This window comes from Rattus norvegicus, chromosome 1 (assembly GCF_036323735.1).
Source record: "Rattus norvegicus strain BN/NHsdMcwi chromosome 1, GRCr8, whole genome shotgun sequence".
Lineage (NCBI taxonomy): Eukaryota > Metazoa > Chordata > Mammalia > Rodentia > Muridae > Rattus > Rattus norvegicus.
The window spans coordinates 94,603,659-94,617,555 of NC_086019.1; the positions used below are offsets into that span (position 1 = coordinate 94,603,659).

Sequence of the window (13,897 nt, forward strand, 5' to 3'; positions counted from 1 at the left end):
GCCTCCATTATTGGGGGCTGGCCAGGTCATATTAAGAACTAATAAATTTGGGCTGGAGAGATGGTTAAGAGCACTGACTGCTCAAATCCCATCAACCACATGGTGGCTCACAACCATCTGTAATGGGATCTGATGCCCTCTTCTGGTGTGTCTGAAGACAGCTATAGTGTACTCACATGCATAAGATAAATAAATAAATTTTTTTTAATAAGATTTATTTATTTACTTTATATGAGTACACTGTGGTTGTCCTCAGACACACCAGAAGAGGGCATCAGATCCCATTACAGATGGTTGTGAGCCACCATGTGGTTGCTGGGAATTGAACTCAGGACCTCTGGAAGAGCAGTCTGTTCTCTTATCGGCTGAGCCATCTCTCCAGCCCAATAAATAAATCTTAAAAACAAATGAGAAGAAGGAATCGGCCTTCCATCTTCCTTAAGCTCTGATTATTTGGGGCTGTTATAGCAGCAGAATGCTTAATTAAATTATTTTGTATTTTTTAAATAAGTTTTTTAAAGATATATTTATTTATTCTATGTAAGTACACTGTCGCTGTCCTCAGACACACCAGAAGAGGGCATTGGATCCCATTACAGATGGTTGTGAACCACCATGTGGTTGCTGGGATTTGAACTCAGGACCTCTGGAAGAGCAGTCAGTGCTCTTAACCGCTGAGCCATCTCTCCAGCCCTTATTTTGTATTTATTACAAATTTATTTTATTTTATTTTATTTTATTTTATTTTTTGGTTCTTTTTTTCGGAGCTGGGGACCGAACCCAGGGCCTTGCGCTTCCTAGGTAAGCGCTCTACCACTGAGCTAAATCCCCAACCCCTATTTTTTGGTTTTTAAGACAGGGTTTTTCTGTGTAGTCTTGGCTGTCCTAGAACTCATTCTGTAGACCAGGCTAGCCTCAAACTGAACCCAGAGATCTGCCTGCCTCTGCCGGAGTGCTGGAATCAAAGGAGTGCGCCATCACTGTCTGGCTTCGGAATATTTAAATTCTAAAAGAAATGTGTGTGGGTATGAGTGCTGTGTATGCAGGAAGCTGCGGTTACAGCTTTGTGAGGTGTCTGAGGTGAGTCTTGGAATGGACTCTGGTCCTCTGCTGGAGCAGCAAACATCCTTAACCACACGGTCATATCCCAGTGCTCAGGATATTATCTTAGTAAAAGGGACAAAGCCACCTCTGGGAGTCCTCCAGGTGTCACCATTTTGTCCAAATGGTGCCCCCTCCCCCTCCCCTCTGAGGCAGGGTCATTTTATGTGCATCTTGCTCTCTTGGAACTAACTTTGTAGACCAGGCTGACCTTGAACTCACAGAGAGCCATCTGCCTTTGCCTCCCAGTGCCGGAAGAATGCTGGGATGACCACCACCACACACCATCACGAGTATTTTATTATACTCTTCCTGGAATCAAGAGACTTCCACAACCTTCTCGATCTGCTTAATTTAATGCACAAATCTCAGAGGAAAGGTGCCACTGGCATTCAGAGGGGCTGTGTCAGGGATGGGGCCGGAAGGGATAGGGTCACATGTCCATCAGTGTCACATCTCGTCCAATCCGTAATCTTCCTCTGGGAAATCTCCCACCGTGACAGCCGCTGGCTTCACAAAGGCACCGTACTTGGCCTGGCATTCAAAGTAGCGTTTCCCATTCACACTGTGAGCAAGATGGGAGGTAGTGGTGAGGGGAGGCTTACAGTCCACGAGCCGGTGTGCGCAGGCTCAGCCAGCAGCAGAGGTGGACTTCCATGTCCACGCACGAGCATACGCCTCAGCGGCAATACGTTACCTGCCATCGTTTTTTCCTAATGGCTCATCATATCGGACACCAACCCAGTAGCCTGGCTTGAAATCTGTGAGTCCTGTCCGGGAGAGAAATCTCAGTGAAACCTCTCCAGTAAGCTCACTCCTTGTTGGCAATTTCTGGGGGAGCGGGAAAGCCATCATGGAGACAAAACCTTCTACCTCCATTGCTTATACTCATTGGTCAGACAGAGTGTGAAGGCCTAGGGAACTGTCACCTACCCTCTAGCAGGCTACTTTGTGTTGTTACCATATCATAAGGAAACTTTCTCATGTGCCTTACTAGGATGCCTTGTGCTTTGGTGCTCCTGGAAACCCATCCCAGCAGAAGTCAGGTAGTTAGCCACGAGAATCAACTGCCGGGCAGGGGCACTTCTTGTACCTGTGTATGAACCTGTATGGTGTTTAGAAGCTGCCCCTGGGATGGACCCCAACATAAGAGAGACACCTGCACCAATATAAGAAGCTCTTTGGCATGAGACTTCCATTTCAGTGGGGTTCGAGTAAAATTTAAGTTCCCAAGACCTCCCTGGGAACTGACATCCTACTTGACAGAATGAGACATGTATGTGGGCCTGACATCCTGGTTGGCGAGTTAAGACACTAATGTTAGGCAAGGTACATCCCCTACCATAGATAAACACCCCAACCAATGGGAACGGGGTAAGTACACAACAAAGACACGTTCCCAAGGAAGTCCCCATCCCTAAGTCCTGATTAACTTGGCACAGATGTTTGCGATTTTAGGCTTAAAAGAAAAGCCCTGTATGACCTTAACTCGATCACGGTTCAGCTCCTGAGTCTGTCCCATGGCCCTGATTGATCAGCCTTGGGTTGTGGCATTCAATAAACTATCTGACTGAGATTGGAGTTGAGTTTGTGAGGTGACTGCCAGACCCCAAGAGATGGCCGCCTCCTCACTGGAAGACTTGGGTGTGGATCTGTGAGCTTATCTTGCCCCTGGCCCTCTCCTTCCCTGCCGAATACCACCTCCTCCATGATGGTGCGTGAGTCCAACTGGCCATGCTCTGACTCTGGAACCATGAACCAAAGACATCTCTCTTTATACCCTATCACGTTTCCAGTCGCAGGAACAAAAAGACACGTACCTACATACATGACAGTGCCCCTGCGAAGGGACTGGCCGGGTGCCCGCACCTCACAACGGCTCCCCACAGAGATGGCACTGGCTTGGGCCTCCTCCTCACTGAGACGCTGGGCAGCCTCTGCCTCTTGCTGGGCCCGGAGTTCTTCATTGTACGGGCCTAACTTGCTGCGCTTCATGAAGGATCGAACTGTGTCTGTGGGCAGGGAAGGGGTGGAGTCAAACTTGACCTTCAGAACATGTTTTGCATCTCCTAGCAATTCAGAACTGAAGGGATGACGCCTACCCCCAGCCCTCCTCCTCCACACACACACTCTGGCCTGCCCTCTGACCTGTCCTCCTTGCCCTGGCACATGCCCCATGACTACCCTCTCAACACAACCTCAAATAGCCTCAATTCCCCTTCCTTCAAAGCCCCCATCTGCCTGCCTGACCTCACTCCCCTCCTCTCCCAGTATCTATGCCCACCATCAATCCCATCTCACCCTCTTCCGCCCTCCAAGCCCGGGCCCCACTACCCAGGCTGTGACGGCCCTGCCCTGCCTGCCCCACTGTCTGGACCCACAGGTCCTCCCAGCCCCGCCCATGCATTCTGTACTCTGTCTCCGTTCGTAAGCTTCTGGTGAGATCTCGTATTTCTCCACTTTGGACACGTCCTCATATTCTCCGAGCCGGACACCACTGTGGTCAATGACCTGTGGTAAGAGGAGAGGAGTCAGGCCGGGGAGACATGGGATGCTGGCGTGAAGGGACACACCAGCATAGCCTGGAGACTATGGCAGGACAGTCAGGGGCCACTTCCTTTTCTCACGCCATCTTTGCCTTTGGAGATGCATCGGCCCCCAGATGTCCTCCACACACTGGCGTCAACACCACTGATGTGCCCATGTTCCTGAAACCAGCTGCAGAGCTCAAGTCTGCCTCACACCCTTCCTCGCTGGACCCTGTGATGCTCCTGGGTTGACTCCACCCTCCAGAACCAGGATCATCCGGGTCACAGCCTTCTTTCTGGTCTCCCTGTCCTGCCTGTCCTCTGTCTGACTGCCCACCCACCTACATCCCAAGGGTGCCCATGAACACCTGAGGCACAGCAGATCCTCCTGGCTCAGAGCCCTCCCACCTTCCACAGTCCGTCCCCAACAGCTCCAGCAGTTGCTGTGGCCCCTACCACTTGAACATTTTCACATACCATGCCCTTCCCTGCCTCTTCCAACCCTCTTCTTGAGGTGCTCCCAGAGCAAGCACTCCAGGAAATGCTCAAAGATCTCACTGAAGGCTGGCCTCGGGGATGCCAAGCTCTCCTGCGCCATCCTCATCCCCCCAGATTTCCCCTTTAGCTTACACTACCACACACACTGGGTAGGGATAACCTGGGCCTTCTGCGTCATGGCTTGTACCAGGCATTCGATGAACCAGTAACAGAATAATTGAAAGACAGGGAAAGAACCAGTTCTCTGAGGCAGACTTCTGAAGTCAAGGTGGCCCATGTCAAAATTCTAGCAAGAGTTCACTCTTAAGAAAGTAAATTCCAAGGCATGGTGGCAACACACGCCTTTAATTCCAGCACTCGGGAGGCAGAGGCAGATTGATCTCTTGAGTTCGAGGCTAGCTTGGTCTACAGGGCAAGTTCCAGGACAGCCACAGTTACACAGAGAAACCATGTCTTGAAAACCAAAACAATAACAACAACAAAAAAATTAAATTCCAGTGTTGGGAGGGTTGCCCAGGCCTGCAATCTTACCCACTCTGGAAGTGGCAGCAAGATGATTAAGAGTTCAAGGACAGTCTGGAACACACACACAGGAACACACACAAATCGAATTGCATAAAAAAGAACAACAAACAGAAGAAAACAACAACAAAAAACAAATTCCACCCTGAAGATGAAGTTTTTTTCTTCCTCAAATGGAGACAACCCAGCCATGGTCCTATGTTATAGGACCAGCCCCCATGTTATACTGGGGGTTCAACAACTCAGCAGTGACTCAGTGATTCATCGAGGACCCTGTCTGATGACAGAGTAGTGAACTAAATGAGAGAGACGTCTGCCCTCCTGGAATTCTAATCAGGGAGATGGACAAACCAGACCAACGAGAAAATCCATTCTATGCTAGAACATGATGACAGCTAAGAGCAAAGGAAAGTGGAGAAAGAAGCCAGGTGGTGGTGGTGCACACTTTTAATCCCAGCAGTCAGGAGGCAGAGGCAGGTGGATCTCTTGGTGTGAGGCCAGCCTGGTCTACAGAGAGAATTTCAGGACAGCCAAAGAAACCTTGACTCTGGGAAAAAAAAAAGAAAGAAAGAAAGAGAGAAAGACAGATCAAATTTTTATACTAAGCCATAATCCCACTTGGGAGGTAACAGTCAACCTGGGGAATAGAGAGTCAGCCATGGCTATACAGAGTGTTTTGAGACCAATCAGACCAATCAGGGCTACATGAAATTATCTCAAAAAAACAAAAGAGACGCTGGAGAGATAGTGCAACAGTTAAAGAGTAGTATCTGCTCTTGCAGAGGACCCAGGTTTGGTTCTTTGCATCCCAAGGACAGCTCATAAATAACACTTATAATTCCAGTTCCAGGGAATCCAGTGTCCACTCCAGACTCTATGCATATACACGCACACAGGCAAAAAACTGATAACATGCAGCAAATAAAATAAATCTCAAAACAATAAAAACACGGAAGGACAGAAGGACAGCTGTAGCGAGATGGTCAGGGAGACAGAGATGGCAGCTCCTGTACCAAACCTGGAGTTCAATTCATAGGACCCACACAGGGAGTGGAGAAAAACAAGCATGTGGTACCATACCCATGTGTTTGCACCATGGCGCACAATAAATATAAACGAAACAAACAAACGAAAAAGAAACCACTGACTCTTGTAATTTTTTTCTGTGCCGACAATCAAACTTTTTCCTTTGCGTTCTCTCTTCCCTTTACGTGGGTCCAGGAACTGTACTCAGGTTGACAGGCTATCTTTTTCTTTTTTAACAGCGTCCGACTGATTTTCTGCAGCTCACCTCCTAATTCCTCCTGAACACTGAGACTACAGGTGTGCCTCATCACATGCCATGATAGAAGATGACACCTTCAGTAAGTGCTAAGAATGGAGGCAGAGCTCACCCAGACTGTCAAGCAACAGCAGGGCAGGGACTGAGTGGGGGAGGTGGGGAGAGGCTGAGGGCAGAATGACCATCATGAGCTGATACACACAGAGGCCTTCCGTGTTCACCTCAGTTCTTTACAGCTCTATACTTTCTTCCTCTCCATGTACTATCCTCTAGATATCAACTCAAACATCCATTCCTCCAGGAAGCCTCTTCAGATATCCCTAGGTAAAGCCTGGCACCTCTTCTGAATTTCACCACTCCCCTGGGTTCCCCCTAAGCCAGTCTAGACAACTCTGGTCTGTTACTGTCTACTGAACATCTAATTCTTACCAGGCTGAACTGGGGGTTCTATGAGGATAGGGCCTCTACTGGTTATCACACTGGGCAAAAGATAGTATTTGTTGAATAAATAAGTGAATGAATGTGGTGCGGGGTCCCAGGTAGGGTGGCCTCACATGGATTCGGCAGCCATCATCCACAGGATAGGAGCCCAGCAGTGCATCCTCCTGATCCAACTTGCTGTAGAACTGGTCGTCAGCTCCATACAGCTCCAGTTCCATGCAGGAAGCAGGGCTGCCCACCACCAGTTCCAGTTTACACTGTGGCAAGGAGGCAGGATGAGGAGAAAGGCTGTCAGAGGCCTCATCTTCAGACTTGTAACAACAACCACGTTCCAAAAAAGATCCACCTTGGACCAGTTCCTCCTGGACCCGCCCCCTCGGCTCTCAGGAGCGTCTGATGTACCCGGGCCCCGCCCCTACCCTGTAGACTCTGTTCTCTGGGGCTCCCAGGGCTCGGAGGCCGGTCGCCAGGCTCTGAAACCTTACCTCCAGCTCCGCCCACTAGTTTTCAGCCCCTACTCCCTTTTCTTTGCCCCGCCCCTGCGGACCCCGCCCCCATGGCCACACCTTGAACTCTGCGATGGTGAGGCTACGACTGTATCGCTTCTCCGAACGGAAGCTGTTGAGGGAGCTGCTGATGAAAACCGTCACGGTGGGCGCCGATGTCCCCGACACCTCCATCTCGCCGCGCCCTGTAGTGGCCCGCGGTCCGCTTCAGCCGTCTCACACCGGCTCCGCAGTGGCCGCCGCTGCTTCTGGGATATAAGTCCCGCCCTCGTCCCGGAGTTGACCAATGTAAGCTCTCCACCTAACATGACCAGCCAATCGCTGTCGCCCTTTCTCCACGGACAGGCGGATCCTCCGTTGCGTCCAACCAATCCCGAGAGGCCTTCCGTGGCTCTCGGTTCTTCCAATAGCTGCGAGGGAAGCAAGCGAGGCGGGCGGAGGAGGCCGACGCCGGGGAGAATGGCTGGAGTTATCCTGGCCCGCCGAGTATAAGCTCGGCGCATGTGCACTGGCCTTGGGCCAAGAAGAGAGCGGTGGCTTCTCCCGTTTATGCTCAGCGCCTTGTGGATGACGTTGCGCGTCACAGTCCCAGCCCTTGTCCTAAATCCAAACCACTCGGAGTTGTGAAGCAAGGTTCCGAAATAATCGGGAGTAGGTATCAAAGGATAGACGCAAGCCGTCAGCCAGACATCCATAAGATAAGGAGCCCTCACGTGCACGCAGCTCCGCCCCATTTTAGTGCAGCTACGCGATCCGACCCTTCCCGCGGTCCGTAGCGCGGCCGCGCAAGCGCAGAAAGGTAATCAGCCCAGTCGCTATGGAACCTGACGGGACGTACGAGCCTGGCTTCGTCGGTATTCGGTTCTGCCAGGAATGGTGAGGCCCGGGCAGCAGGTGTGGGAAGGCCGTGAGGATTGACTTCAGGGCTGACCTCTGACTTCCCCTCCCCACAGTAATAACATGCTGTACCCCAAGGAGGACAAGGAGAATCGCATTCTGCTGTACGCGGTGAGTGCCGGCAGCCCTCTAGCCAGCGAGTTCGCGCCTTCCCTGCGCGCTCCCTGCTGGCTCCCTACACTTTCGCCTCTTGACTACCCCTCAACACACCCTCTCTCCCATCTTGTCCATCCCCTCCTTGGATCACCCTATCCTCCCGTCCAGTCTTGTTGCGGATCTGATCTGTTTGTGATACTCTCTTCCCGCCACGCTCTCCCGTCTGCAGTGCCGGAATTGCGATTACCAGCAGGAAGCCGACAACAGCTGCATCTACGTCAACAAAATCACGCACGAAGTGGAGTGAGTGGCGGGACCCTGGCTCGGGGTACGGGTAACGTGTTAGGACACCGGGTCTGACCGTAATTACTTCCCCATCCCTGCAGCGAGCTGACCCAGATCATCGCAGACGTGTCCCAGGACCCTACGTTGCCCCGGACCGAGGACCACCCGTGCCAGAAGTGAGTGTACAGCTGGCATAGGGAAAGAGGAGTGGCTGTCCACCGAGGGGTCTTTCACATTTTCAGTAACTGAACCATTCCCTCAGGTGTGGCCACAAGGAGGCAGTGTTCTTCCAGTCACACAGTGCCCGAGCTGAGGTGAGTGGCTAACCTTCTTGGTGGCTGGGTTCGCCCCCTTACCCCCCGGGGGGTGGGGACACCAGTTTTGGGCCGATCCTATGTCCTCGAATCAAGATTGGGAAAGTTCCTTTGATTGTTCTTTTGGGCCTCACACTATGCTCTGGGTCCGGACCCTGACTGAACGTTCTTATTGCCAGGATGCCATGCGCCTGTACTATGTATGCACCGCCCCACACTGCGGCCACCGCTGGACTGAGTGACCGTTCCTTCCTCCATTTGTAATAAATGCCCAGTTTCCACACTAGTGTTTCCGGTGTTTATTTGTCTTGTGGGTAGGAGAGCAGTCAGTATATCAGGTTGTGCTGCGGTGTAGGGTGCGGTGCTGTGCATAAGCCTCAGGCCGAGAGCTGGTGAAGCCACAGTCTTCACATACGTGCAGCTTCTCCCTGCGTTCCCGGTAAGCGTAGCTGGCTGGCTGCCCGTGCACCTTGGCAAGATGAGCTTCAAGGGAGCAGCGTTGTGTGAAAGCTTTCCCACAAGCTCCGCAGCGGAATGGCCGTATTCCTGTTGGGATAAGCAGAGAGAGCAAGGGCCTGGGAGCCCTTCCCTTGCACTCCCCACCCTTAGTCCACTTATGTTTGTGGCCCACTAGCCATCTGCTACCCCTACCTAAGGCAGCAGGAGCTAGGCCGTGTGTCCCCTCCATCCCTCAACAGCAAGTGTCTGTTGAGAGAGGGAGGGGCCTTAGCAGCATGGCGAGTTCCCTTCACTGCTCTGAATCTGCAGCCTGACGATTTATCCATTTATCGGATGGACAAGGTCCCGCAGCGTAGCCCTAGCTGGCCCGGAACTCAGACATGTGCCTTCCTCTGATTCCCAAGTGATTAAAGGCAAGTACCACCAGGCCTGGCTGAATTTTTAATTGCATTTTGGGGTGTGTGTGTGTGTGTGTGTGCGCGCGCGCGCGCGCGTGTGTATGCACAAATGCTATGGTGCAAGTGTGGGGGAGTCAGAAAACAATTTGCAGGAGTCCGTTCTTTCCTTACACCACCTGGATCCTGGGAATTTTCTTTTTTTTTCTTTTTTTCGGAGCTGGGGACCGAACCCAGGGCCTTGCGCTCGCTAGGCAAGCGCTCTACCACTGAGCTAAATCCCCAACCCCAGGATCCTGGGAATTTAACTCAGTATCAGACTTGCCATCAGTGACCTTACCCACTGAGAAGTCTGGCTGACCCCGAACCTGAGTTCTGTAGCCAGCACCCATCTCTACCCTTGCCAGGCCTCTTCCTTGGTGCCACCTTTATACTCACTCCTGTGAGGAACACTGTGTGTCCTGTTGCCTGTGTCCCTGCCGTAAATCCCTGATCCCGGGAAACCCCACATCCCATGTATCTGCCTCTGTCATTCCATCACCATTGCTATCTGGCGTCCCTGCTGTTGCTCACCAGTGTGAGTCCTCATGTGACGCTTGAGATCGAAGGCATCGTGAAAGCCTTTACCACAATAGTGGCACACGTGGCGCCTTGCTGGGCTGTGGCATTTGAGGTGCCGAGTCAGCATGCGTTGCAGCGGGAAGGCCTTGGGGCACAGTGGGCAGCTGAGTGTCCCAGGGCCCTTGGGAACAGAGGTCAGTGTCCCCTGTGAGGACTGCCAGAGGGTGTAGGGTTAGTATGACCAGCTGGATCTTGTCCAGCCGTTGCTGTTCTGCAGTCTGTGGTGTGCCCAGACTGAAGGGCGGCTAGAAGAGGGTCTGTGAGTAGTGGGGGCAGCTGCAGCAACCCTCTCCCCAAAACCTTCCCTAACCAAGTCTATCACTCTGACCGTCATGTCCCTCCATACCCAGAACATACTTGTCTGATAGGAGCTTTCTTAGTTTTATTGACTGCCTCCAGCTCCCACCAGAAAGAAGCTCTGTGAGGAAGTGGACTTCTGTCCCTCCTGCCGGACCCTCAACACCTAATCAGTGCCTGCCTCTCAGATACTCAAGTGACCACACACTGAATTTTGACTCGTATTGTCCCTCCTTCCAAAGCCAGCACAGCTAACCTACTCCTGGGAGGTTAAGGTAACAGAGCCCCCTCCCCTCTGTTTATCGAGTGTTCTACATAGTTTTTGGAATCTTGTTTGCACCCACTGGACACAGACCCCTGGAGCAGGGCCTTACAGCTGCCCATCTACCCTAGGAATAGGGGTCCTAACTGAGACTGGAATGAGCTGGCTGCTGGGAAGGGAGTGATGCCAAGTGAAGAGCCACGATGGGCCGGAGAGCGTGTGTGGGAGACCTGGAGTGAGGGCAGCCAGCTTTCTGTGCGCGAGGGGAGAGCCATCCCTGTCTTACTGCCAGCAGCAGACTCACCGCTGCCCACGTGTCTCTCAGACCAGAAGAGCTGTGTGCTGGTGGCACTGCCGGGCTGCTGCAGTCTGGGAAGAGAAGCCAGATGGTGATACCCCGTGCCTCCCAAGCCCTCGCCTCCAGGCCCAGATAGATGCATACCTGGGACATAGGCATCTCCCCGGAGCTGGTCAGGAAGGTGGCTCCAGTTAGGTGGCTGTGGACGCCGACTCCTCACAAGAAAGACTCGGGGCATTGCTTTCAGGACGGTACTTCACAGAGCTGCCTCCTCTGTCTGCTGCCTGTCAGACCTCTGCCCCAGAACTAGGTGAAATCCAGAGACCCACGGCAGCCTCATTCGTTCTCATGCAAATTTTGGGACAAGCCTGGGGAGCAGCCTTAGCTGGCTCTGGTTACCCCTGCTGGGGCCTGCCATCATGGCTCCTTCTCTAGTCCAGGCTCCCAGGCAACTGTGCCATCTCCAGGGTACAGAGACACTGGAGAACACCCTCCCCTCCCCACCAAGGAGGCTTGAGTGAGAGAAGAGCCTAGGCTGCGCTTCGGGATGGAGATCAAAAAGACACATGGCCCCAGGCCTGGAAGGGCCACAGACTCTAGGGACTGTTTACCAGGCAAATCAGTCCCCTGGACGTCCATCAGCCTGCCTAGTTATTCAAATCACAGCAGCTGTCCGAGGATGCGGGTGGGGGCAGCTGTGATTGTTTTGTGCCACTGGTGTAGGATGACAGCAAACTAGTAGTTAAAGGCAAAAATAAAGATGGGGCTGTGCGTCCTCAAGCTTTCACTCATGCACATGCTCTCTCTCTCTGATCTTTAGATTTCCAAAGATGACATGGCATCATTCTGGCTTAGGGCTGTAAAATGCTGGTTTGTCAACAGCCCAGTTCCTACTGATTGTCGGGGCTCCTCCCATCCATAGTGGGTGGGCAGTTCTGGACTGCTCCTTCTCTGATGTCTGAACTAAGTTCAGAATTGTGAACACTGTCTTCACAGCTACTTTCTCTAGTCTCTCTGACAGTCTTCTGAATGGAGTTCTAGACTAGAAGTCTAACTATAGGCAGACCTTACTTAGTTCAGTACTGAAAATGAGCACAGTGTGTGGGGCCACAAAGGAGAGAGAGCAGTGACACCCAGAATAGTCAATTCATGAAGAACAGAGTAATCCAAGCTGGGATAGGCAAAACTGGGAGAGCAGAATTCTTGGAACCAAAAGAAGATTCTAATCTTGCCTATAGGTTTGTGTGGGGCCCGCCATCCAGCTTGCATCCAAGGGCCTTTACCCCTGAGCCATCTCAGTAGAGGGTCTCATGTAGGCCAAGCTGATCTTACATAGCTGAGGAGGAAAATGAATTCCCCAGTTTCAGCCAGAGGGAATAGTGTTACGAAGGCTTGCTGGGAAGAAAAGGTACATTTACATTTCATTTTTAATGTTTGGTGGTAGTGGTGGTGTGAGGGCATACACAAGAGCCCAAAAGGACAAACCATAGGAATTGGTTCAATTTCCACCTTGTATGTGATGTGCTGGCTGGTTTTATATCAACTTGGCACAAACCAGAGTCACTTGGGAAGAGGAAACTTCGATTGAGAAAATGCCCTCACCAAATTGGTCAGTGGGCAAGCCTCTGGTAAACTTTCTTGATTGATGTGGGCAGGCCCAGATCCCTGGGTGATTGCCACCCGTGGGCAAGTGACCCTGGGTTCTATAAGGAAGAAGGAGGAGTAAGCCAAGGAACAAGCCAGTGAGCAGCACCCCTCTCTGGCTCTGGCGTCAGTTCCTGACTCCCTTGAATGATACTGTGATGCGGAAGTGAAATAAACCCTTTCCTCCCCAGTGGACGCACCGTCTTTGTGACTGTTTTGTTTTGTTTTGTTTTGATTCAATCACACTAACAGAAACCCTAAGACATGAGGATTTAAGGGGTTGAACTCAGGGCACCAGGCTGTGTTGCAGATGCCTTTACTTGCTAAGCCTTCTCGCTCCCTCCCCTTTATAAACAAAATAGAACAGAGAGGGTCTTATGTATCTCAGGCTGGCTTCCACCTTACTATGTAGCCAAGAATGGTACTGAATTAACGATCCTCCTGGCTCCGCCGAAGTGGAAACTTCTGGTTTGTTGGAAAGTTGGTCATTGTCAGATGAGGGTTTGCTGGGACACACAGGTGAAGGCTGTTTGCTATAGCAGAGGGAAAGGCCGTGTGATGGAGTATAGACACCACCCCACAGCCGATGGGAGACACCACCGAGCATTGGTTTGGTTTGCTCCACTTTGATCTTCTTCGCTATGACACGCATGCATTGGTTCACGTTACGTAGCGTAGTTGAGTTGCTCTTGTGGTACCATTCAGCAAGCGTTGCGGTTTCTTCAGGATTGATCGGCAGTTGTGGTTCATGTGTGACGTCTGCCTGCCAAGAGGACTGCACTGCAGCCGCTGAACTGTGTTTGGTGTTTGTTATGGAACTGAGCTGTTGACAAAGGTTGAGCTTGCCTCTGAACTATTGCTAAACAGGTCCACTTCCCACATATCCTAATAACTTCTCTTCCACTGCCTCTGGTGGGCTAGAGGAGAGGTTGAACATTCATTAAAATAGGCTGCAAAAAATGTATGCCCGCTTCTCAAGTGCTGGGATTGCAGGCATGTACCACCATACTCACTCTATGTGGTGCTAGGGCTGGACCCTGGGGGGCTTGGTGTATGCTGGGTCTGCACTCTTTACATCCCCTGCCCAGGAAGGTTTTCTTTGCATTTCCTGTGTTATGAGTATGAAGTGTCCCCCAGAAAGGCTCACATGCTAAAGACTGGTGAATCCAACTGAGAGCTGATTAGCTCATGAGGGTTCCAAGCTCCTCTGCGTGCTGTCCTTTGCCACCAAATCTCTGTAGGACCTGGGCAAAAGCCACTTCTCAATGAGCCTTTGAAACATATTGTGTGTGCACGTGTCCGTGCAAAAGTGCATGTGAGTGTGGGGCCCAGAGGCGCTGGAGCTCCATGAATTCAAAGTGGTTGTGAACCACCCAATGTGGGTGTTAAGAATAAACTCAGAGGGGCTGGGGATTTAGTTCAGTGGTAGAGCGCTTGCCTAGGAAGCTCAA

The 13,897-nt window shown here is 51.7% G+C and overlaps 3 protein-coding genes across 3 annotated transcripts; 1 reads left to right on the forward strand and 2 right to left on the reverse strand.

The window, feature by feature from the left end:
• Positions 1-1,441: 1,441 nt before the first annotated feature.
• Positions 1,442-7,291, reverse strand: Tbcb (tubulin folding cofactor B). Its single transcript, NM_001040180.1, has 6 exons — positions 6,939-7,291; positions 6,486-6,629; positions 3,516-3,612; positions 2,922-3,113; positions 1,799-1,871; positions 1,442-1,666 (listed from the first exon to the last, which is right to left on the reverse strand). Exons 1-6 carry the CDS (start codon positions 7,050-7,052, stop codon positions 1,552-1,554), a joined length of 735 nt encoding a protein of 244 aa, NP_001035270.1. The 5' UTR covers positions 7,053-7,291; the 3' UTR covers positions 1,442-1,551.
• A 26-nt stretch (positions 7,292-7,317) lies between these two features.
• Polr2i (RNA polymerase II subunit I) lies at positions 7,318-8,755 on the forward strand. The gene is made up of 6 exons (NM_001106244.1): positions 7,318-7,754; positions 7,832-7,886; positions 8,101-8,174; positions 8,258-8,332; positions 8,419-8,470; positions 8,650-8,755. Exons 1-6 carry the CDS (start codon positions 7,696-7,698, stop codon positions 8,710-8,712), a joined length of 378 nt encoding a protein of 125 aa, NP_001099714.1. The 5' UTR covers positions 7,318-7,695; the 3' UTR covers positions 8,713-8,755.
• A 3-nt stretch (positions 8,756-8,758) lies between these two features.
• On the reverse strand, positions 8,759-12,395 carry Ovol3 (ovo-like zinc finger 3). Its single transcript, NM_001289820.2, has 4 exons — positions 10,947-12,395; positions 10,809-10,873; positions 9,898-10,099; positions 8,759-9,016 (listed from the first exon to the last, which is right to left on the reverse strand). Exons 1-4 carry the CDS (start codon positions 11,038-11,040, stop codon positions 8,805-8,807), a joined length of 573 nt encoding a protein of 190 aa, NP_001276749.1. The 5' UTR covers positions 11,041-12,395; the 3' UTR covers positions 8,759-8,804.
• Between the last annotated feature and the right edge of the window lie 1,502 nt (positions 12,396-13,897).

What these genes read in the sequence shown, in the direction of transcription:
- Ovol3 (NM_001289820.2), bottom strand. Translation starts at nt 11,040, where the DNA reads ATGCCCCGAGTCTTTCTTGTGAGGAGTCGGCGTCCACAGCCACCTAAC. An exon ending in GGGAGATGCCTATGTCCCAG is followed by an intron (nt 10,874 to 10,946) that starts GTATGCATCTAT and finishes TTCTCTTCCCAG; the next exon opens with ACTGCAGCAGCCCGGCAGTG. An exon ending in TCACATGAGGACTCACACTG is followed by an intron (nt 9,017 to 9,897) that starts GTGAGCAACAGC and finishes TTATCCCAACAG; the next exon opens with GAATACGGCCATTCCGCTGC.
- Tbcb (NM_001040180.1), bottom strand. Translation starts at nt 7,052, where the DNA reads ATGGAGGTGTCGGGGACATCGGCGCCCACCGTGACGGTTTTCATCAGC. An exon ending in ATGATGGCTGCCGAATCCAT is followed by an intron (nt 3,613 to 6,485) that starts GTGAGGCCACCC and finishes CTCTTACCACAG; the next exon opens with GTCATTGACCACAGTGGTGT. An exon ending in GGGCACTGTCATGTATGTAG is followed by an intron (nt 1,872 to 2,921) that starts GTACGTGTCTTT and finishes TCTCCCGGACAG; the next exon opens with GACTCACAGATTTCAAGCCA.
- Polr2i (NM_001106244.1), top strand. Translation starts at nt 7,696, where the DNA reads ATGGAACCTGACGGGACGTACGAGCCTGGCTTCGTCGGTATTCGGTTC. An exon ending in ATTCGGTTCTGCCAGGAATG is followed by an intron (nt 7,755 to 7,831) that starts GTGAGGCCCGGG and finishes CCCTCCCCACAG; the next exon opens with TAATAACATGCTGTACCCCA. An exon ending in GAGGACCACCCGTGCCAGAA is followed by an intron (nt 8,333 to 8,418) that starts GTGAGTGTACAG and finishes CCATTCCCTCAG; the next exon opens with GTGTGGCCACAAGGAGGCAG.